Below are 25,582 nucleotides of genomic sequence, written 5' to 3' on the forward strand. Positions count from 1 at the left end.
TAACTAACAGGCACCAAAAGTGGGTGTTTTTTTTTTATCCCCTTCCACATTTCAATACTGTTTAATCCCATCTTACCCCACACTTTACTAATGTTTTATCAAATCTTACCAACATCCCTTCTACACTTTGGAACTGTTTACAAACATCCCTTCAACACTTCACTCCTATTATTTCCCATCTTACAAACACCCCTTCCACCTGCACTACTGTTTTATCCCATCTTACAAACACCCCATCTGCACTTCACACCTTTCAAGCACCAACATTACAGTACAGACAAATAGTTTGGCAGAATCTCTTTTCAGTGATTCATGACAGGTGGATCAAATGGAACGGTTTACAAATGCGCGCATGCACCTCACGCAACATAAGACACATGCTCAAAGAAACAAAGAAACCCCCCAAAACAAGGCTGCCTGTTAATAAATGACCACTGTTCACACTGTTCTGCTATAAAAAAAAAAATTAAAAAATAAAAAAATATGTGGGGACTTAAGGATTCGTTCCTGTGATGAGGTGGAAGTATATATACAAGTTGCCACTGGTTCCTGAATATCATCTTTGTTGCCTGTTCCCAGGTGGGTTCTACCCTCACCTATAACTAAGCACCACTGACACAAGTGAGCCTGGAACAGTACAGAACTACAACGGAGACTGACAAGATGGGAGTGGGAGTGGAGGGGTGGGGGTTGAGGTTTACAAAGTCACCAGGGCTACGTACATCCTCAAAGTACTCTTCACAGCACATCACAATACCCAGGGGGGCACTACACTGCACGGCATGCAGCCCTTGGCATGCTTTCTGCAGCACTTCGCATCATCAAGGCAAACCTGGAAAATGAAGGCCACAAGGACAAAACCAAACACTTGCGCCATGATGTGCTAACACTCAGTATCGAGAGCGGGTGTGGGGGGCTGAGGGGAGGGGTGGTTGGTTGGTTTGGTGCCTACCAGAGCAAGGGGATCCCAAACTGGAACAAAGTTGTCCAAAGCTTGCACACTGCTGACCGAAACTTTTCCGCTTGTAGTCCACCAATCGCATTCGATTCGCTGCAATAGTGGTCACAGGTAGGGGGATTTCAGCTCTTTATCTGCTAATCCTTGGTTATCAATAATAATACACACACCATGCACAGGACTGGACTGGGAGACACAACACTCTTGGATGCAAATAGTTACACTAGGGAAAAACCCAAACAGGATGATAACTAAACATTTATCAAACTTAGTAGGAACTCTACTGGAATGTCAAATCATCAGTACAATAGAAAATACTGAACAGATATACACACAAAAATAAAGCTTTAAATCATCATCTTTTTTTTTTTTTTTTTTTAAACCCAGACAAATAAATGTTGAACATTCCAAGCAATCTTCCACATTACAGCAACTGATCACTATGTAAATGTACATGTACCAAGCTTTGTTCTTTCATTCTGAACTGGCATGTAATGAACTGAAATGTATATATTCATAAACACAAACTTAAATCATTGGAGTAAAAAATAATAAAATGTCACAGCAGCCAAGAAAAGTTAACTTAAAAAAGAACAAAACCTATGGCCACTCGTACGGATGAAAAAAAACAAACAAACAAACAAAAAAAAAGAATACAGAGCTCTGTCTAAACAAGAAAAAGTTAAACGAGTCGAGTGGGGTTTGGGGGGTGGGGGACTGTCATATCATGACTCTACAGCATGGCACCAACACATACTCACTCTCATAATCTGTTTTGGGTGGAGTGACCACTGTCTCAGACACAGCACAGAAACATTAGGGCATACGATATACACAACAGGATCTCCCACTGATTTCCAGATAAATAAAAGGTGAGTGGGGGTAAAACGAAAAACAAAAATTAGTAAATACTGACAAAATATACATCCAACAACAGTGGCTAGTGGTCAAAAGCACAGAGCAATACTCTCATTAACCAAAAAAACAAAAACAAGACTACTTCAGTGACTGTAGTAAAATGAAATGCTGCACACTTTTCTGCAAGGGCTGTGATATGTGTTGTGAAATCCAAGTTCCAGCAACAGCGACAAACAGAGGAGAAGTCAACGATGAAGTGATAACCAAGGAGACAACTGATGGTGCAAACACAGTAATACAGAGGACCCTAAAAGATCACATTATTTGTTAGAAAGAAAAGGGGGGGGGGGAGAACACTGGGTATTCGTAACAAAGATATTCTCATTCTATTTTCTTATAAAAATATTGCCATCAAAATAATAATAATAATTATTATTATATTATTATTAACGACAACAACAATAACAACAATAATAATAAATGAATAAATAAATAAATTACCTTCAAAACAAATTTTTAAAAAAACATCCTGGCTTACAATTAACCAACTCTAAACATATACAGACTGTTTCAATATTTCATATGGTCATGAAGTCACCCAAAACCATTCATTAAGCTCCCTGACCACAAAAAGTAAGTAAAGATAAAAATATATATAAATAAACAGCAGCGGATGGCTCTGGGTCTGTCCTTCAGATCAATACTAAAGCCATCCTGAAGACCATCACTCCTGTTCCTTATTTCCCGAACAGATGTGGACCTCGGCAGGAGCTGGCTACATTATTCAAATGACGGCGCGTGCCAGAGGGCTGGTCCCTCCATCCAGCTGAGCAATTACCACAAATTGCTTCTAATCAGCCTTTCAGACTTGTTTCAGCAAACGCCCTGAAAAGTAAGTTCACCTCTGCAGATCCTTGTTCTTCGTCAAGTCCTGACACTTTTATTACTCATTTCCTTTTCCTTTTTATCACTTTTTTTTTTTTTTCGCCTTTGCTTTGAAATGTGACATGTCTATTTCCATCCTCCAATCCTGCCCCTTCCATTTTCTTATCTCCCTTTTTTTCCTGACCAGGTTTTGTTCTTCCTTTTTTCCCTTCCTTTTGTTCACATGTTAATCTGATCAAAGCTGAATGCTGTGCATGAAAATCAAGATAGTTACTATGGCCAAGAATCAGAGATGGTGTCCAAAGTTCAAACATGACATGCATTCAACTGAACAGCTTTCCGGAGACCATGTAAGCACACCCACATATTTTGTAAAGGATGAGTGCACCATATTTCTTTTTTTTGAATTTTTTTTTTTATAGTAACCTGTTTACTTCTTTTTCTTTATTTTATCTAATCATATCTTTTAATTGAGCATTCATACAATCCTGATCACCAGGGCATAAAGTTTAGTGTATCAGCTTATACTGTGTTAAATATCTGTTTATGAATTTGTGCTTTTATTGAATGATCAAACTTTGTGTCGTTCCCTTGATGAAATGCTTTTTTTTTCCTTTTTCAAATAAATATATGTCCTCTTTTTCCAGCAAATGTGTCAACAATTTCTCTTTTAGAGATAACTAAGTATGCTTGTATCTTGCATCTTGCCTGTTGCAAGGCTGCTCCTCAGCACAGTAGCTGTTGTTTTTCTTTTTCTTTTTTTTTTTAAACTTATTTTGGAGACTTTTGTTGCAGACTTTCTCTGCAAGCTGGCAATCACTGGGATCACAAGACAGACTCCCCAAAGGACAGCACAAAACGGCCACCACTGCTTGTTTTAGCTCCAGTTAAACACAGTGCCCCCTTCCTCCATGTGGAAAATGTAGTTGGGGAAGGTGAACTACCTTTTGGAGTAACCTATAAAATATTTTTTGTTTTGTCCCTCCCGAAGGGGATTTCAGGTTTTCCTCCATAAGGTGATTCAAGTTCTGCCTTACATGTAAGTAAAAGGAAAGATGCTGAAGTTGTGAGCTACTTTTTTTTTCCATGCTTTTCTTAGGGACAATGCTTTTGGTCTTCAGAAACTGGAAGGTCTAATTTTCTGGTCCTAGTCATCTCACGGCATCCATATCGAGAACACTCCTGGAAATGTGTAAGAAGAGGGAAAAGGTGATGATTTTACCATAGAGGAAAAAAGTGTTAATGGAAAATCCCTACATACATTCACTTCATGCTCTATCTTTATCTGTCTAGACCCTACACAACAGAAGTGTCCTGTGAAGTGACACTTTTTTTTTTTCTTTTTTCCCCCTTTCTCTCTGCTCCAGACTACCCCCAAACCCACCCACCAACCCCAAATGGCCACTCTCATAGCCACAGACTGCCGCCTTCTCCCTTCCTCCCCCAATCATACTCCCTCCTCCACTCCACACCCATCCCCTGGGCACCTCTTGCTGTAAGTGGGAGGATACAATAAAGTCACGTTAGTCAGTCCTTTCTACTGGTGGGTTTGGTTTTTTTTGTTTGTTTGTGTCTTGTGTTTTTGTCTGCTGTTTTTGTCCTCCCTTCCTCCTCCCCCACACCCCCACACTCCCTTCTACCACCTCCCTCAAACTCTCTTCCCCTAACCCCCAAAACCACACGCACAACACACACACACACAACACACACACACACAAACTTGCGACTCCCTGCTTACAGCTCAGTAGCCCAAGAAGGTCAAATATATATCACCATCACTAAAACTATGTTTAAAAAAATAATAATAAAATAAAACCTCCTTTCGACTCCAAAAACATCCACAACTGACATAAAAAGTGCCAAGCAATGTAACTGAATGTATCCCTGCTACAAACATATTGTTATGTATCAAAGCCAGGCTTCCAGTTTGACAGAAACTGGAGAGAAGTTTTCAAAACTTTTGAAAAACATACAGGTACTTTGCCAGCAAGTAGTAAAGAGATGACCCAAAACACAAAAACAGGAATAGAAAAAAGGACAGAAAATGGCTTTGGGGGAAAAAGCTATCTATAGATAGAAGGAATCAAATGACAGAAGCAGAACTGTTAGTAGGCAGGGATACTGTTTACAGTTGCAAAATAATAATAATAATAATATTCATAATAATAACAATATTCATAATGATAAATAGATGAATAACTAAAAAACAAAACTAAAATAGCACATCCTTGAGAGACCAAGACAGATTCATGACAAATTAAGAGTTCCCCAGCAGGCTACATTCTCTCCTTGTCTTGCACCTGCTGAGTACAACACTATTACCTGGGGAGTACAACACTGTTACCTGGGGGAGAGGGAAAGGAGGGGTGGGTGTTGGGAAGAGGGGACTGGGGGTGTGGCAAGGTAGGTGACACAAGTGTCGTTAGACACCACAACAACAGGAGTGATTTTTGTGCTCCCTTTAAGACTGTCTGACTGCCCGTGTGAGACTGGCAAAAAGTTAACAACAGCCGGTTGTTTCGAGTTCTAAGATGCCCCAATCTGTGTGATCTGCTGCCACCTGCGCTGCTGAGCTCTTCCTGCTGTTTTCTTTGTTCCATGGCCTCCAACAGACTGGATACAGGATAGTGGATGTCACACACAGGAGGTTTCTTCTCAGTCTCACCTCACCCTTTTATGCCTTGTGGGATCTCATTTTTATCTGCAGCTTGTTCCTGATCACTGACAGCTGACTAAAAACCACATTTCAAAGATTCCTGATCACTGACAGCTGACTAAAAACCACATTTCAAAGATACTCTTGCCACACCATTTCCGACACGAATGATCAACATCAGCAATAGAATGAATTCTTTTGTTTTAAGTAACTTTTAAATTAATTTGCTGGATATCCTCATCAAGCAATTTATCCTCAATCACAGGATAATGCTGATGACAGTATGAATCAAATAATATAATCAAACTGGTTCTTTTTCAACATCTTCCACACTAACCCATCAATGTCAAGCAAATCTGTGACTGACGCAACATCATGAGTTCCACAATCACCTTACCTTAACTCACTCAGTACGGCCAGTCCTCTCTTCTTCTCTACACAGACCCCTCGGATGTCCAGTGGGTGTCTGAATGACCCAACCTTTAGCTTCTGTCGTCAGAATTGTGGTATTCTTTGTCAACATTCACCTCTTCAGTATAAGAGCCTTCTGCTTGCAATATTTTGATGATGGTAATTGGGGTGAAATGCTGTTAACATCGTCTCTTTCGCCGTTCGTATGGAGAGAGTTAAAGCAGCCAAGACAAACAGGGTTGTGAGGAAAACAACACACAGGAACCCCACCACAAAAAAAAACAAACAATAAACCATTCATTCACTCACCTTTGGTGTCCTCATCCTCGATGGTACTGCTGTCTGTGGACTCTTTGATGCCGTCGTTCTTCTTCACGTTCAGACTGCGACCTGTAGCACCAACAAGGTGACAAACAGTCCATCAGGATATCTCAATATTTCATGTGTGTGAAAAAAGGCAGTTTGTCAGAAATGTGCTCCGTAGTTTGTCAATAATATACATGATTCTCTAAGTTCAAAGCTCTCTCTCTCTCTCTCTCTCTCTCTCTCTCTCTCTCTCTCTCACACACACACACACAAACAGCAGGGAATTCTGCATGCAAGTACACATTTTCAATGAACACTTAATTTCTAAGTTCTTCCCTTCTTTCTGGAGAATGTAGAGGCAGTTTAATCTTGAATGAAATGGCTTCTTATATTCCTGAGACATAATTGTAAACCCAAAGAATGAATTTAAAAAGACTGAAATAAAAAAAAGTCTAATGCAGCAAAGAAAGTAATTAAAAAAAACAAAAAAAAAACGAAATGTAAAACAAAATTGAAAAGCAAAGCTATAAAGCACATGTTGCATGCAACGCGCACCCGCTTGCACACACACACACACACACACACACACACACCACTTTCTCTGACTCCACTGTCTTCAGTGCTCTTGTCATCTTCAGTGCTGTTGTCACTCAACATTTCTGATCCATTCAGCCTATCAGTCAAGCTTGGAATGATCAGCGGAGCACAAAATTGCAAAGCCAATCCAGTTTTGACAAAGACAGATAAATGGCCAATCCAGTTTTGACAAAGAACAGATAAATGGCCAATCCTGTTTTGACAAAGACAGATAAATGGCCAATCCAGTTTTGACAAAGAACAGATAAATGGCCAATCCAGTTTTGACAAAGACAGATAAATGGCCAATCCAGTTTTGACACAGACAGATAAATATTAAATGCTCTTCACCCTCCCTTGTCAATAAATGCGCTCCAAACACCCCCCCTCTCTGTCATACATAGAGATAAGACAGCAACACATCAACCCAGATAAGAAGCTAGAGAGACAGGGGACGGGGGGGAGAAAGAGAAAGACAGATGGACAGATGGACACGACAAACAGAAGGAAGGGTGAGAAAGACTGAAAAGCAAAACCTGAAACACACACATACAGAGAGAGAGAGAGAGACAGACAGAGAGAAGACTGGTAGACAAGAGAGAAGACTTGTAGACAACTGGTGTATCATGTGTTCTTCCACACCATTTGCTGCCGTCACTGCATCTTCCACTTGGCATCACACAACATGTAACATTATCCAAACAGCAGTAAGGATGATGAGGATGATGGGCTGATGCACTGGCTGCTTGCCAAGGGGGACAGAAAGGAAGACTGCAGGCACGGCATGAAACGGACTGCAGCTCTTATGTCAGACTTCCAGAAGGCACAATGCAATGCTGAACCAACGGTAAGGGGTCCAAAAAATGTGCAGACACAGCCACAAAAAGAAAAAAAAAAGGGGGGCGGGGGGGGGGGGGGGGGGGGGGGGTACAGACACATAAATTTTAAACCCCACTCCTAGAAACTCACTGAACGTGGGAGTCGCAGCAGACGGCGAATCCCCAGACTTTTGTGAGTCATTTAATTCCCCCTGTTTCTGTCTGTCAATGTCTGTTTTATACCATTTTTTTTTTTTGCAGTTGCAATGGCTGTGCAGTGTGGGTTGTTAACACTGATACAGGCAGTGATGCGAACAAAAGCACCTGTCTGTTCACTCTGAACAACAGGAGCGCAACCATGTCAAGCGCACATGACTCAAAACTCACAGTAAACGATGATCACTCAGGTTATCAACCCACCACCCTTACCAATAAGCTTTCCCCAAGACACAAACTAACAACTCCAATTAACTATTGTTCTAAATTCACATGTGACTCCATATACTGAACTGTGCATAGATTGTTTCTACCATCATCAAAAGGCAGAGTTAAAAGTAACAATGCTTTACAAAAAAAAATACAATCTCTATTTCAGCCAATGCTTTGTATACTAATAATACTCAAGAGGTACAGTAAAGAGTTACACTTTTCTTTTGACTTGCTAAATGGTTGTCTGCTTGGTCAGTTTTTGATGTTGTTGTTTTTTGGTTTTTTATATGCTGTTTAGTTGTTTTGCTTTGTTATATTCTTTTATCCCACATGCAGTTTAAAACGACATGCCAGGAGACAGACAGACAGACTCTGAAGGGTTGGCAGAGGAGATGACAATCATTCTTAATTCTGAGATCAATGGAGCCTTTTAAAAATATGCTATATGGCCAATCCCAACTTAGAAGGGATTCAGATTTGCTACAATTGTTGCTCTTTTTTTTCTTTAACCCCAGATAATGTATAACATTAACAATATCTCCAGACATAAGGGTAAAAGCAATATAATATAAATTATAAAAGAAAAAAAATGAGGAAAGGAAGAGAAGAACAATAATTTTGCCAGACCAGGTGTCTGCTGCATGGCCTGGTGCCACCCGGCAATGACGCCAGATTTCTGTCTGCTGTGCATAGAGGCTCAGACAGCCACACACAGTCTCTCTCTTCCTGTGGGGTGGGGTGAGCGTACAATATTCAGACTGACAGACAGACAGGCAGACATGTAAATGGATAAGCTGAGATCCAATAGCATCCATGGCTATTACTCCAGGGCAGCCACTGAAAGGGGACACACACACACACACTCTCTCTCTCTCTCTCTCTCTGTCACACACACACACACACACACACACACACACACACACACATGCGCACACACACACACACACACACACACACACACTGGGCGAGAGAGAGAGAACGAGAGAGAATCGATTTTTTTTTTTTTTTTTTCTCAAGGCCTGATTAAGCGCGTTGGGTTACGCTTCTGGTCAGGCATCTGCTTGGCAGATGTGGTGTAGTGTATATGGATTTGTCTGAACGCAGTGACGCCTCCTTGAGCTACTGAAACTGAAACTGAAACACACAGAAAAAAAAAGAGAAAAAAAGAAGAAGGAATAAATGAAGTAAAATATTCTTTGCAACTCTCATGTCAAACAGCTTCCAATCTTCCAAGGAAGGTACAAGCCTCAGAAGCTGAGTAATGGTAACTGCGACAAACTGAACTGTAGGTGTAACATCTGAATAAATCAACACCATTATTTAATAAACTATCATTCTTCATTTTGAACTGATATTGTGCAATCAATCATCCAGTGTTTTCTACTGATTTGATATCAGTCTTCTTTCTGGAGTATAAATTCAGTGACTGATCAACTGATTCAAAATCATGAGAGCTGAAAGAAATATCAGAATGAAAACAAAATTTATTCTAAAGAAAATGACCACATGAAAATTTCTGAGATGACTGCAAAGATTTTTTGCAATGACATAAGTAAAATATTGCATCTAAGCAAATGAAATTAAATGAAACAGAATAAACAAAAACAAAAAAATCTTTTACTTGATTAAAAAAAAAAAAAATAATAATAATACCATCTCTCTCTCTCTCTCTCTCTCTCTCTCTCTCTTATCCAAATGAAACCAAATGCTCTTTCTTGCAAGTTAACCTCAAGTCTCCATGCACACACAAGTGAAACCATAGCTAAATAATATAATTCCCTTGCAGACAGCAGATCTTTCTTCAAGAATAACACACATTTAGCAGGGGAGGGAATGGGGAGTGTGGGGGAGGGGGCGGGGGGGGGGGGGGGACTGATAACCAGGACTGCAAAAGCAGGAGCCCCATTATGGGTAGGTCATCAACCCCACAAGTTAAATCCAGCCAGGGTTAGACAGAAGGAGGGTCGTGCCAGTCCCAGAATAAATGTGGACAGGGTGAAATACGGTCATATCAAAAGATCAACAGACCCACTGACCTGCCCCTGCCTGTCCCAGGCCATCCCCCCCACCCCTTCCCACACCCAGGAGCACCCCGTCCCCTCCTAGAAAGCCTTCTGGGCACTATCCAGAAAAAAAAAAGAAGAAAAAAGCAGAGCTCCTATCCCAGACAAACAAGACAGTCAATGCATCATAATTAGATCTCTTTTCCTTGTTCGCCAAGACCAATGCATATTATCTTCAAGGCACATCAAAAGAAACTTTACACATATATTTGCATGTATGTAATTTATACAGAAATCTCAGTGAAGAAAGAAATGCCACAGGTCACATGACTTCAGTTGAAAATAACCATTCTTTCACTGTTTCACCTGGTCAAGACACAACACTTGACACAAACACAAAACATCAAACATCTTCAGACACTGCAGTCTCCTATTCTTCGACTCAACCATTCTCTTGCCCATACTCTCAAAGAACTTACAAAAAGCCTTCAGTTGACTGATAATAATCATGGTATCGGCAGTTTACGTACCAGGTAACAAACACAACAAGAGCGAGACAGGCATGAAAAAAGGTCAGCAAGTCTGTCAATATGATTTTCAGCTTCTGAGGGCAGAGTGGTGCTGTTGGGGGAGGGGTGGTGGGGGGTGGGGGGGGAGTCATATGGAAAAAATAATACTGCAAAGAAGCAAGCCACCCGGCATCCATCCAACTTTTCCACAAAAAGCTGAAACCAGTGAAGTGAGAAAGCAAGGGGTGGACAAAGAGAGTCATACGGAATGAACAGAAGTTCCAGAAGTTCCCACTCAAGCATGGCAGACACAGAGTGCAGAGATGGGAATGGAGAAGGAGGGCATTCAGTCAAAAAAAAAAAAAAAAAAGGAAAAAGACCATGTGGGATGAGATGATGATGAGGATGGTGAGGTTGGGATGGATGGGGAAGAGAAGGGGTGGGGGGAGGGGGGTTGTGGCTGGGTAGACAGACCGGCAGTGAACAACAAGGTTGGACTTGCAGCACCCTGTCAACCACAGGACATCAGACACTGATATACTGGACACCTACCTGCCGCCGGCATTACCCCACCAGAGCCATTACCAGTGGCGGGAACCACATTACCTAATCAACAAATCCATGTTAGTATGGGGGTTAAAAAAAAAAAGAACAAAAAAAAGCATCATTTTATTTCTCTTACTGAGATATCTGTTAATAAAGTTATTCTGATTCCTGATCATTTACCTGCTCTCAACACATTATGGTCATCACAACCAAGCACAATCACATCACTTCCTCAGCTAACTACATTAGTGTGGCCAAGAACCCCCTTTAGTTAACTCATCCAGGGATACTGAAGTGGGCAGTAACAATGTTACGTAAATGACACCATCACAATTAGGTAGTGTGGTAATGCTGGCTACACCAGCAAGAACAAGCACATCTCTGACACAGGTAGTGTAGTCATGCTGGCTACACCAGCAAGAACAAGCACATCTCTGACACAATTTGGTAGAGTAGTCATGCCGGCTACACCAGCAAGAACAAGCACATTTATGACAACGAAGTCCTTCACATGAAACAGACAATGTGAATCACCATTATAACGACGATGCAGCGGATGTGAACATGTCTGCAAACTGAGGAACAAAATTCCACTCAGGATTTGATCTTTGACTGATCACATTATGTCTGAAGGTGTCAGGGCTAGATTTCTGTGGGGTCATCTGACACTGTGGACTAAATTGGATCAGGTTAACATATTCAATTGCTAAATACAGTGCTTCAGCACATGCAAGTAGCGTGACTGGCCACTGCTTAAGCTCATCACCCCATTAAATGAATTGGACTCTTGTAAATGCTGTGTAAAGTCTTTAAAAATCAATCGGAAAAATTCTCATGTCAATGCAAAATAGAAACTATTGTCCACAAGTTACAACTAAATGCCCGGAATGCAAAATATTATTTTAAAATGTTACATGCAGTTGCTCTGACACCATTTCAGAATGCCATTTCCTATCTAACTGTCCAAATGTCAAAATCAGACAAAAGAACAGCTAGGGGGGTCTGTGTGAGCACAAGATATGGCAATATCCAAGATGTTTTGTATGATTCCCATCAACTTGAAACATACATTGCCTTGGTCATATGTCACTCAGTGGTTGGCAGCTGTATGTGATTTATTTATCTGTTACAGTGTTAGTGTGAGTGATGTTCCCATCACCCGATGCCCCACCACTACACTGTCTGTTAGCTAGTTGGTTTTTAGTTGTTGTAGTTTGTTGGGTTTGGGTTTGCGTTTTTTTTGTTTTTTTGTTTTTTTTGTGTGTCTGTGTGTGTGTGTGTGTGTGTGTGTGTGTGTGTGTAATTTTCCCGTCAATAATCCTTTCCTCCCTTTCCATGTTCAATCCCTTGCCCACTCTCCACACCCATTGTATGAGTGTGTATGTGTGTGCGCTGAAATGAATTAATGTGTTCATGTCTAAATCAACTTGTAGTGAATAGACAATAAGCCAAAGAGAAAATGATGATTAGCAAAGGATGTTCTGTTTGCTCCTTTAACCTAATAACTAGTCATTTCTTTTTTCTTTTTCTTTCCCTCCCCCCACAATGAAAACTATTTTTAACCAAGTCTGTGTACTAAAAACCAATACAAAGTGAAAGAAAAATGTTTGACATTAGCAACTCAGTAAAACTTTTTTTGTTTGTTTGTTGGAATGAACTCTGCATTGCATGAGGTAAAATTCAAATTATCTGTTTTCTTTTCTCATTTTCATGTATCCTAGCCCAATGACATGATGAAGATGGGGTTATTATACACTATGTTGCATACAAAAATACTGCAGTAAATTTGGTGATTTGAACTTTGAGACCAGTTAATAAAGGACAAAGTGGTATCAAAATACAAAGCTGTATTCTCTCTACCCCCCCTCCCCCATCCATCTCCCTTCTTCTGGTATTAAAAAATAATGGAGAGGAGTTCACCATTTTGGATCTTTAATAATGACAAATGAAACTCTTCCCACAAACATCTCAGTTAGAAGTCCTGAACTCAGCCTTGTCACTTCATCTCAAGGGTAATCATGCTCTCTCTCCATGTCACTACGGCTGAACTCTGCTGATCTAACGTTCACTCATAGTGAAAATTAAACATGAAGCCTGATGGATATGAATGTTTTGGCTTTAGTTTTTTTCTTTTTGAACAGACTGGTCAAACATGATCTATCAAGAAAATAAACCAATCAATGCCCACCATCCCCACAGGGGAAAATATGCACAGAGAGAAAGTCCATTGTTCACACACATGTGCACGCACACACACACACACACACACACACACACACACACACACAACACACACACACAAACACACCACAAACACACACACACACATGTATCCTATCTACTTCCACACAAAACTGCAGGATAACAACGGCTACAACAGCTGCACCAACTTGAACATCACCCAACGAGTTTCCATCAGCGATGTGACCACAACAATGATCAGGACCCCTGGATGGGCCCCAGCACACACACATGGGGGATACATGTTGCACACAGGTGACACCTTCACACTGATGACGACAATGATACACTGAACCACTTTGGTTGATTAAACACCACCTTAGATTAAAACACAAAACTAGTACTGAAATCAAACAGTTTAATTACTTCAAAATGGTGTGCTGCACAATTACTTTTTGTGAAATGTCCATGAGTGAAGTGCACATGTTAATGGCAATTTGTATTTGGGAGTGTTTATGTACTTGTATTTCTTTTTATCACAACAGATTTCTCTGTGTGAAATTCGGGCTGCTCTCCCCAGGGAGAGCGTGTTGCTACACTACAGCGCCACCCATTTTTGGGTGTTTTTTTTCATGCGTGCATTTTTTGTTTTGTTTTGTTTTGGTTTTTTTGTTGTTGTTGTTTTTCCTACTGGATTTTTCTTCAGAATTTTGCCAGGAACAACCCTTTTGTTGCTGTGGGTTCTTTTACGTGCGCTAAGTGCATGCTGCACATGAGACCTAAATTTATCGTCTCATCCGAATGGCTAGCGTCCAGACCACCACTCAAGGTCTAGTGGAGGGGGAGACAATATCGGCGGCTAAGCCATGATTCGAACCAGCGCGCTCAGATTTCCTTCCAAGGCGGACGCATTACCTCAAGGCCATCACTCCACAATACTTAACATTAAGGGTCAAAATCCGTAAGTCTGCAGGTGACAGAAAGCAAGCCAGGGCTGTCTCAGTACCATGTACGGCCACAACCTGCAGCAATGCAGCAAGGACATTTCACAAAATTAACTGTGCAGCACAATATTTCAAATAATTAAACTGTCGGTCTGATTTCAACAATTGTTTTGTGCTTTTATTGGTGGCGCTTAATTAAAGTGGTCCAGTACAGACCAGGATGGGTGAAAGGGCGGAGGAAAAGAAAAAACAAAGCTGCTTCTCTGCAGTAGAGTTCAGCTCATGAAACTACTATCGGCTCCATACATGTGTGTGAGGTACACACAGTGATTTATCATCATTCATCCACACATCTTTTCAGTACAAAACTGATTATCCATAAATCAATATCCAATAAAAAGAGAGGCTGGAGATATTGAGGGGGAAAGAAGGGATGTGGATAAATGGGCCATGGATGGAAACTCCAGGAAACATATCTCTGAGAAAAACTAATAAAAGGAGAGTTAAAGGTGAAGTTGACTGTGGTGGAGGATTGGCCATTCCCAATAGCGCATTTTTTTTCTCAAAAGAATACATATATACACATATATAATGTATATATTTTTATATATAATAAATAAGTAGAAGTAACTGTTGACTGAATCAACTTACTGCTCTGTGGACATGTCCATCTGCTAGTATGGGGGTGTGCATTGGTCAGCTGAAGCTTGCATGTGTACAATTGTGAGATAGCACAGTGTGTGTGTGTGTAACCATGCATGCCTGTGCATGTGCATGTGTGGTGTGTGCACACATGTGCTTACATGCATGTGAATAAATGTACACCAGTGTGTTTTGATTAAGAAATATACATCATCAAGAGAGTGAATTCTAAACATTGTAGGAAACACAGAATTTGCTTGATAAGTTGATGTAATCGAGAATTGACTCCACTGATCAAGAATACGGAATTAGTACATACTGAAAAATTGAGAGAGACAGACAGAAAGACACAGAGAGATGTACATGCATGCACACAAGTAAGCGTGTGCATGCATGCATGAAAGATAAGAGACAAACAGACAGACAGAAAGAGTGAACAGGTAGTGAGAGACAAAGCAGAAGAAGTGCACACCTGTGCTTATCTTTTCCTTTTTAAAAAAAAAAATCATTATTACATAAATGTATGTCATTATTTAGTAAAAGACATGCAGCACAGAAAATAAGAAAGAAAGAAATTTCTCTATGCTGTGGACAGATTCAACAGTAATTGAAATCAAGTTTTAATAACACTCAAAGAAACCATACTATTGTGCATGTGTGTGTGTGTGTGTGTGTGTGTGTGTGTGTGTGTGTACTGTGTGCGCACACACACAGTCACACACACACACATGTATATCTTTTAAGAAAATAAAAATAATAAAACCAAATTATGCAGCAAATGACAGCTACAGACTATAAAAAAAAAACCAAGAATTACCTGTCAAAAGTAGTATCAAGAGGATATAGCAAAACAAATAACAAGCAACAGGCATCCATAATCATGATCTTTTTTTTTTCTTTTCTTTTTTAAGTAACAGTAACAGCACCTACTCTTTCTGATCAGGAAATCAAGAGGCAAATAAAACCCTGGAACATTTAAGCATTTTATGTCTTTAACATATACATACTGAATGATTGCAATTCCCTTGTGTTATTTTTGCATTGGACGACACCAACTAATCCAACTGTGGAGATGACAAAATAATAATTAACATGTGTTCTGACATGCCCCCAACCAACAGTCAATTTGGTCTGCCACTTGTTTTAAGAACTGAGAACTTCTACAATGCTTCTTAAGAACTTTCACCTCTTCATAACAGCCATGACCATAAATCACTGATTACTGTACACATTTTTTCCATAAATCTTTATTCAAATTTTAAATTATGACAGACGTGCAGACATGCTATAAGAATGATATTAAGTAGGTTACACATAAATCCAAAGAAGAAAAAAATAACACGAAAAACAGAACAGTAAATGTGGTAACCATACATTTTTTTCTCATAAAAATTAATACTGACTGCCCAGAATAGAAAACTTCGATCACATAAATGATTACATGAGGATACACCTGCCAGAAGACAGGTGATGGGTTAATTTACAACAGTGGGGCATGCTTCAACATATCATTGTTGGACAGGTGTTATTAGCTTGTCTCTGTGCACTAGCATGTTTCTGTGAGACCCCTATCATGTAGACTGGCAACTACAATGCACAAACTGAAGCAATAAACATTTTCAATAATAATAACTAGCTGCAGTTGCAGTGATAGTAGTAGCAACAACAAAAGCTAATACCATAGTACTGAAGTTATTGACTAATATTAACAGCAGGAAATTAAACGGAAGGCTACAGTTAGAAAAACAAAAGAAACCTTTTCTACTTTAAGAAAACTGCAGCTGTTGAAGAAGTAGTGGTAGAAATGACAGTTGTAGCAGTAGTAGCAACAGCAGCAAAAGTAATTACATATTTAAATAAAGAAAACTGCAGCAACAGCAGTAGTAGCAGTGGTTGCAGTGGTAGTAGCAGTAGTAGTAGCAGTAGAAGTGGTAGTAGCAGGTGCAGCAAAACCAATTACCAAAGTGATACGCTAACATTCACAGCAAGAATTAAAACCAAACCTTACACTAGCTACGGTTTAAAGAGAGAAAAACAAAGAAAAGCAGAAATCACAGATATCATACTGGGGGACTGGAAAACAATCTATAGTCTTTGTTGTGACGGCTGAAATCTGAAGGCAGAATGATCAAGTGACATCAACCAACCAGTGTCAGGACCCAATGTTCTCAGCTATATGTGCATCTAGGACCCGGGGCATCACACAAGGTTCACAAGTTCAGGACCACTCTATAAAAGCAGGTAGGTTTTCAGAAAAGTTGGGTTTTTTTTATCCAGATATGATCTAAATAATACAGGCAGCATATGGTCTACCACTGTTCTCTCACTAAATACACAAAACAGCTGTCTCAGGCACTCATGGCACCATGAAACAGCTTGAAAAATGTGTTTGAAAAATTGATGTTTCAGCCAAACAATTACAGTTATTCAGTAGTTTACAAACACGTTTCAGCCAAACATTTACATAATTCGGTACTTTTTAAACAAGTTTCAGCCAAACAATTACAGTTATTCAGTAGTTTACAAACAATGGATGTGGATTTTAACTGGTAAAACCTCCCAAAAAACGGAGTATGGCTGCCTACATGGCAGCGTAAAAAACAGTCACACAAGTAAAAGCCCACTCGTTTTCATGTGAGTGAACATGGGAGCTGCAGCCAACAAATGAACAAGAAGAACTGGTAAAAAAAAAAAAAAAAAAAAAAAAAAAAAAATTTGGCAAGAAAGCACCTCTGGTTATGAGTGGTTGTTATTACATCAGCTTTTTACACTGCTGTTCACTGACAATTCAGCATCATTTCAACATGCCCCCTAGAAAGAAACTGTTCAAGTTTTCAAGTGATCCTTTTTTTCTTTTTCTTTTTTTTTTTTTTTTTTTTTGTTCTGTGAACAGTCACATGAAGAATACAAATTTTCTGGCTGTGAGAAGAAGCTGTTTGGGTCAGAGGGTGACAAACAGTGCGGATGTAATTCTGTGTGCATATGACTTCTCTGATCTGCGGATGCAATCCTGTGTGCGTATGACTTCTCTGATCTGATGGATATCCAGCAACACTCTGCATCCATGCCCTCCTCCCCTCCTGTTTTCTTTCCTTCATCTGGGGATGCTGATATTTAGTGTCCAGCTTATTCAAAGTTTAACATTTTACTTGTTTTGGGTGGGTTGGGTTTGTTGTTGGTTTTTTTAATAACATTACACTCCCCCCACTCCCTCCTGCCCCCTTACACCAAAACCCTCCTAATTCCACCCACACAGACAGGAGCTCATTTATTTTTGAAACTGATAAACTACACAATTTCAAATCTAAAATGACAAAATAACAAACACTGGAGCTCAAATACTTCCACAACTGATAAATGAAACCATTTTGAAAGTAAAGTTACAACAACAAAAACCAATTTGAAACTAAAGTTACAAAAACAAACAAATCCTTTGTTTTCGAATAAATCATCTGTGACCTGTCAAACACAAAGTCATAGCTATCTCTACTTTGAAATGAATGGTAATTGTTGGGGGGGAGGGTGGGGTGAAGGGGGTGGGGGAAGGCAGACTAAATAATGGTAATAAGAGATGGGGTAAAGTGGAAGCAGGCAGGTGGAGAAAGGGGAGGAAGGAGGGTGATGAAAGGTGGGGAGGAGGGTGGTGGAGAGGAGTTGACCATCATGTGACAGTGACCTACTGCGTGCATGCGTGCCTGCGTATGTACCTCTGCGTGTGTATGTGTGTGTGTGTGTGTGTGTGTGTGTGTGTGTGTGTGTGTGTGTGTGTGTGTGTGTGTGTGTGTGTGTGCATGCGCATGCACATGTGTGTGTGTGTGCACGCACACCAATGAACACAAAAGATAGGGAATTATACGAGAAGTGAGAAATATCTAAAAGTGAGAAGGGATGGGTGGGTGGTATGTTTCCAATAACAGACACTGCAGAGGAACAATAGGTCTTATCAAAAGAAATAATAATCATAGCTAAATAAGACCACAGCAACTATTTATTATTTTAAGTCAACCAATGATACATGTAACACCTAATAAGATACCACAATACATGGTTTCAAAATCATATTCTGTATTAGACAGGGAAATAATACGTTCATTATCCAGGAAATGATACAAAACATGTGGAAAAAATTATGGTTCTCAATTCTCAAACAAATGAAGTCAAAATATAAGATTTAAAAAATGAGTCTAAAAAATCAGTGCTAGAAGCAGTATAATAAAATCATGCAGCAATAAGCAAACCCAGCTCCAGCATTAATAATAAGCACAGGCAAACATGCACAATTTTTTAAATATAAAAATAAGTCAAATCCAGTGTGTAGGATGGGTAAACATGCTAAAAGAATCAATAAAGGCAGGTCTAGAGAACAGAACGGATAAACATTCTAAAAAATTGATAAAGTTAGCTCTAGAACATACAGAATAGGAAAACATGCCAATAAAATCTCTAGAATATAGGACAGGCAAACTTACTAATAAAATATAATGAACTTTATGGGATGGGCAAACATACTAATAAAATAAAGTCAACTTTAGAGTATAAGATGGGCAAACATACAAATAAAATAATGTCAGCTTCAGGGAATATGAAATAAACTAATAAAATAAAGTTAGCTCTAAAGTATAGGATGGACTAACATGCAAAATAATAAACAAAGTCAGCTCTTGGGCAAAATACTTATGAAATAAAATTAAGTTAGCTCTAGAGTATAGGATGGGTAAACATTCTAAAAAATAAAGCTAACTCTAGAGTATAGGACTGACAAATATACTAATAACATAATGATACCTTTAGTGTATAGGATGGATAAACATACTGATGAAATAAAGTTTGCACTAGAGTATAGAATGGGCAAACATATTACTGAAATAACTTTTTAAGTTAGCTGTAGAGTATAGGCTGGGCAAAAATATTACTGAAATTAAAAAAAAGTTAGCTCTAGAGTATTGGATGGGCAAAAATATTACTGAAATTAAAAAAAAGTTAGCTCGAAAGTATAGGATGGGCAAAAATACCAGTAAAATAATATAAAGTTAGCACTGGTGTATAGGGTGGGCAAACATTCTAAAAATGAAATAAAGTTAGCTCTACAGCATGTTATGGGCAAGCATGCTATTAAAAACAGAATAAATATAACAAAACAGGATAAAAATAGAATAAAAGTCTGATCTAGAGTATAGGAAAGGCAAACATGCTAATAAAGAAATGAAGTAAAATAAAGCCCACAGAAAATACTGCAAAACAAAATGAGAAAAGAGAGGCTACATTTTACCAGCGGACTTACCCTTGTTGACTGTGCGCAGGGCGGGAGCACAGGGTGAGGTGAGGAGGAGGAGGAGGAGCAACAGAGACACATGAATGGGAGTACAAGGAGGAGGAAGAAGGAAGGAGCAGGAAGGTGTAGAGAGAGGGAAGAAAAAACCCAGAAAAGACAACATTATCAGCATGTTGCATACACATATCTTATACACATCCATCATCAAAGCTTGTGCGGCAGCACATCATCATCAGCAGCATCAACAATATTCATGGAAACATTTTCATGCCAACATTTTTTTTTTCCAGGGTTGGGAAACAGGGGGTGGGGGGGAACAGGTAAGGCATCTGTGCAGTGAAGGTCTTGATGTGGTACTCTTATTGGTGCTTGCAAAAGCTGTTTCAGTCAGGCTACACTGCGCTTGAGGACAACAAAGAAATGCACACATACACTGCTTTTTGTGCACATGGATAAACATTTTAACACTGACCTACTGTCAACACAGAATTTCTTGACAACAAAAAGTCTGTCTGGACAACATAAAGTCACCAGTCCTCAATCAATTTCTCTCTGTTGTCGCAAATAACCTGAAGAAAAGTTGTACAACTGCCATTTCAAGAAAATAATGTTCTGGTTCTTTCTGGGGAGTAAGAATGCAAAACTAATAACACCAAGAAGACCTATAACACAGTGATTCTATTTCCACTATAAAATACTTTCAACACAAAAATGTTTTGTTTTGTGTTTTGTTTAGTTTGTTTTTTTTCCATGGGGGATACACAGATAAATAGCTCAGGCTATGGAGAAAACATGATGTCTCAAACAATGAGACACAGAGGGACTGTGGTCCACCTGTCTGATGAGAAAAGGCCATACAGGTCACTGCAGGGTATACTACATCAATGTTGCCAGGAAACCACAGGGAGACACTAACACAATAAGGATGGAGTGTGTACACAGGTGAGCAGTACCGTATTTTCTGACCAAATACTAAAACATTTTAACTCCATGACTGCTGTTATCTTGGTGAACCAAGATCAGTGTTGCAACTTGCATGAAAGTTGAACATGAAGTATATAAAGTTCTGCAACTTGTATGCACTTTCAAGAGGTGAAGTCATTTCTGCTGGACAAACGTTATGGAATCCCAAGACAAAAAAAGTCCAGAAAATGAATGGTCACAGGTGACAGCCCTTCACTGACAGCCATACTCATAAGCAGCAGTCAAACTATTGACAGCTCCGCAGTTTTAAATTCTTAGTCACTGGTTAAAAAATACATATACAATGAACATTTTTTATAACCTTTCTAACAACATGTAACAGCTGATATTATGTAATAATTATGTATGATATCTACATTTTCATACAGTCTCCATCAAATCCCTTCAACATTCTCACCCTCTTTCCCACAAACAGCAAAAAAGAAAATAACGGAACATAACCCAAAACTGCATGATCCACAAACAACACTCACTCACTCTCTCTCTCACACACACACACACACATGTATACAAAGTGGATTTGTGGAACCAACACCGATATAACCACATGACCAGACACAGCACTGCAGTGCAGGAACGGCATTAAAAACCTAGATGAATACAGAAGACACCATCACCATCATCAGACAGAAGAGTGGACACACTAAAACAGCTCAGGACAGAGAGCGGTGTCAGGGTTCCCAAAGATGTGTCCAATCAAAATCCCATACTTTATCCAACACCTCTTCCTGATCAGACTGAAAAAATGTCCTTGCCAAACTGAAATCCAAACACTCAAGATTTGTCTGTACATTGCTAATGATATCCTGATATAGATGTCCAATTTTCATCACAATTTGTTTGGTTGGTTGGTTGGTTGGTTGTTTTTTTTTGTTGTTGTTTTTTGTTGTTGTTGTTGTTTGTTGTTTTTTGTTGTTTTTTAATGCATTAAGCTCTTTGTTCAATAGTTCTAGACTAAGGTCTTTATAATCAAAATTCCAAGGGCAGGAAATAGTTCTCTCATAACACCAAGACTTTTCCAGACTTCCGGGACTGTGAACCCTGCAGTGGTCAACCTGTGGTGGTCATGTTGGAAGGAACACACACATACACACCACACACATCATACACTAAGGTGGGGGGAAGAGGGGGGTGTGGTCAGAGGGCCACTGTCACTTACCAAATCCTCCTCCTCTAATGGCTAACAGAACAGACACAGGCCGAGTCAACAAGAGACACATCATCAACCACAGCAATGGAACGGAATCAAACAGCTGGTCAAACAACAAACCAAAGACACACGGACATCACATCACAACAGCATGCACCACCAGGGCTGACAGGTTACACACAGATTGGGCGCAGGAGTCACCTCAACAACAAGTGTCAGTTTAATCAACCATCCTCAGCACAACCCTTGAACATCTCCTCTTCGATAAAGAAGGAAAACAAATGATACGGTAGACTGTTTTGTCTTCTATCTATCGCTTCCTCAGCTTTTCTCAACTCTTTATCCCCTCTCCCATGAAACACCTAAAAAAACACCAAAACTGAACCCCACTCATCCATCAACACCCCCCCCCCCCCCACCCCCTCCGTTTTGTTTTTTGTTGTTATTTTTGTGTGTGGGACAGGACTTTGTCTCAAAAATAATGCCCATTTCTAGTACAACTAAATATATCAAAAACAAACAAAAAATAAAAAGAACACAACACAGCTGAATGTAAATCCAGTCTGCTTCAAAGAAACAGATACAAAAAGAGAGATTAAAAAAATAATAATAATAATAAATAATAATGATTAAAAAAATGGGAAGTGGACTGAAGAATGGCAGAAGCAAAACAAAGCCAATATTGAATATATCCCAGTCTGAAGCCAAACCTATCAGTATCAATGTAGCTCTCTTCTGGCACGCTCTTTAACCCCTGCAGCAAGCAGGCAAACAATGGCATCAAGGCCATGCTCAGTCTCACCTTGTGCTTTAGAAACTTATGGTCAACAAAAAAAAAAAAAAAGAAAAGAGAAAAAAAAAAAGAAAAAGAAATGCAGACAGACTGTATTGTCTGTCACATCTAGTTTCTAATTCTATCCTCTGCCCAGTCAATTTTTCATCATTCACCATCCCTAGGCCCCCAACCTTCCACCCCCTCCAGAACCCCCCAAACACCACCCCACCCCTCTCCACCTGCCCTCCCCTCCCACCCTCTCCCTTACCCACTCCCTCCTTTCACTCACCCCTTTCTATACTGGGGAAAACCCCATAAATCAAGTATCAATATTCCCTTTCCTCTCTCTTCATCAGGAAGAAAAAGGGAGGGGTTGGGGGTGGCGGGGACATCTCTTTCACCTCCTACCTTCCCCTTCTTCCTCAAACACACCAACACACACATATGCTGCCAAGTTCAATGTATCCCTGCTGCTCCCAACACACTTTTTCACACTGAAGATATGGTACCAGGAGCTGTCTTTCTCTCTTCACTGCACCCTCTGAAATATTGTGATACACATATAATAAAAGAACACTTTAACCCTTTGGCTGATGAAAATTACTAAATCATTAGTGTACCATTAGTTTTTACTGCAGTTCCAACTTATTGTGTGCCTTTTAATGATGTGATTATTTCGCTGATCAAAGGTAATACAATCCCAAGACACAGAAATCCCGATAAAGAATACTGACTGACATTCTGGCATGTAATCTGAATGTAAATCTGATCTCGGTGAGGTGATAGCCCCTCACTGATGAGCATACTTGTCAACAGGAGTTAAGGGGTTAATATAACAAACAGTGTCTTGTTAGCAGCACTGCTTCCAAATGAATCTTTTTCTTAAAAAGAAAAAGAAAAGAAAAAGAAAAAAAGAAAAAAAAAATAAAAGCCAGAAAAGGAGAAGAAAAAAGCCAACAGCCCATTGTTAGCTGATAGTTCTGTAAATATTCCTTCTGTTCTGCTTTGCTATCTGACAATTTGCGTGAGCTTCAACTGCAGCCTTGTTGCCCAGTTGATGCTATTTGCTCACTGCCAGTCGTGTTCTTGGGCTTTTCAATCAATAACGCATTTTGTCAGATTGATAATCTCTGGCTGGCACGATTTCTACTACTGTTGCCAATTCGTTCATTTTATCTTCTATAATAAAAATTATTGTTTTTATCTTTTCTTTTTTTCTTTTTTTCTCTCTTTTTTTTTTTTTTTTTTTTTTTTAAATTTGCCACCTTTCTTTCACTCTCGTTTTCTCTCTCTTTTCAACACATTTTTCCTGTGTTGTATCTTATTTTTCCACCTTTTTTCCTTTTCTGTGAACTTTGAAATTCCTCTGAATATTCACTGAGAGAATACACTGTTCTACACTCGATAATATACACTATAAAAGCCAATGTAAATATATATATATATATATATATTTTATTTTTTTTTTTTTAATGTAACAGGGGAAACACATCTGAAACCTGCCACCTGAGTCAGTCCATTAACTGCAACCTGAGCCTTATCAGTAATGACTGGCAGGTATGGTTGGTTGTTGGTTCTTTTTTTTGTTTGTTTGTGTTTTTTCTTTCACCACACATTTTATCCTTTACATCGTCAAGAAGACATGTTTCACCTTTTCATGTCTGTTCTGTCCACAAATGCACTTATTTATTTAAAAAAATAAATAAATAAAAATAATAATAATAATAATAATAAAGGGGCTACCCACATACGCAACACCATTGTCTGAATCCCTGGTAAAGAAGGAAAGAAGAGAGGAAGCGGAGAGTGAAAGGAAGAGAAATTGAGGAAAAGAGTGAAAGAGTGCAGGCGTTATTTTGGCAGAATATTTCCTGTCAAGAATGAATATGGTGGCCTACACGGCAGGGTTAAAAAACAAAAACCACAACAAAAAAACCACAACAAAAACAACAGTTCCACATGTAAAAGCCCACATGTAAAAGTATGTATAAGAGTGAATGTGTGCATTAAAGCACACAAAGGCAAAGGAACAACAAAAAGAAGAAGAGACAGCACAAATCGAATTGCAAAACGTCTTTTACTTAAGAGCGCTGTTGCAGGTTTTCTGTGTCCATCCCTTACATCAGAAAGGGGTGGGGAGGGAGGGGGGGGGGGGAGAGAGAGAGAGAGAGAGAGAGAGAGAGAACAACAATTTTTTATTCCATAGGCTTCCGGCCCCTATAAACAAAAAGAACAATGTATGAATACAGAATCGTAGAATGTCTATCAAGGAAAAACGAAAACACGGAGAGAGACAGAGAGAGAGAGAGAGAGAGAGAGAGAGAACCAACCCCATTCTCCACAGGTTGACAACACAAGCGATCCTAGCCTTGTCAATATCGGCAGGTGCAAGACTTCATAATCTTTGCTTTTTATGTCTTAGCAGACCTTACCACCACCACCACCACAACAACAAGTGAAAAAAAAAGAAGTAAAATCCAAAACAAAACAAAGTTCCCTCCTCCTCCGGTGCTGTCAAATCCCATTTATAACCCAGCACCTCCTCATCCGTGTGATCTTCCACAGGATTAAATCCCGTCTCCTCAGCTCCCTCCCTCTTTGATTATGGTTTCTACGCCTCTCGGCCAAAAACACACACACACACACACACACACAAACCAAAAAAACACGACCTCAAAG

The 25,582-nt window shown here is 39.5% G+C and overlaps 1 protein-coding gene across 4 annotated transcripts in view; it reads right to left on the minus strand.

The window, feature by feature from the left end:
* Positions 1 to 25,582, minus strand: part of LOC143292658 (calcium/calmodulin-dependent protein kinase type II subunit delta-like) — a 133,548-nt gene that overhangs the window by 25,702 nt on the left and 82,264 nt on the right. For all 4 annotated transcript variants that reach the window (XM_076603158.1, XM_076603157.1, XM_076603155.1 and 1 more), the window contains exon 13: positions 6,078 to 6,158. In XM_076603158.1, the coding sequence (XP_076459273.1) occupies positions 6,078 to 6,158 (81 nt within the window). The remainder of the gene's footprint in view (positions 1 to 6,077; positions 6,159 to 25,582) is intronic.

Source organism: Babylonia areolata, chromosome 18 (genome assembly GCF_041734735.1).
Source record: "Babylonia areolata isolate BAREFJ2019XMU chromosome 18, ASM4173473v1, whole genome shotgun sequence".
Classification (NCBI taxonomy): domain Eukaryota; kingdom Metazoa; phylum Mollusca; class Gastropoda; order Neogastropoda; family Buccinidae; genus Babylonia; species Babylonia areolata.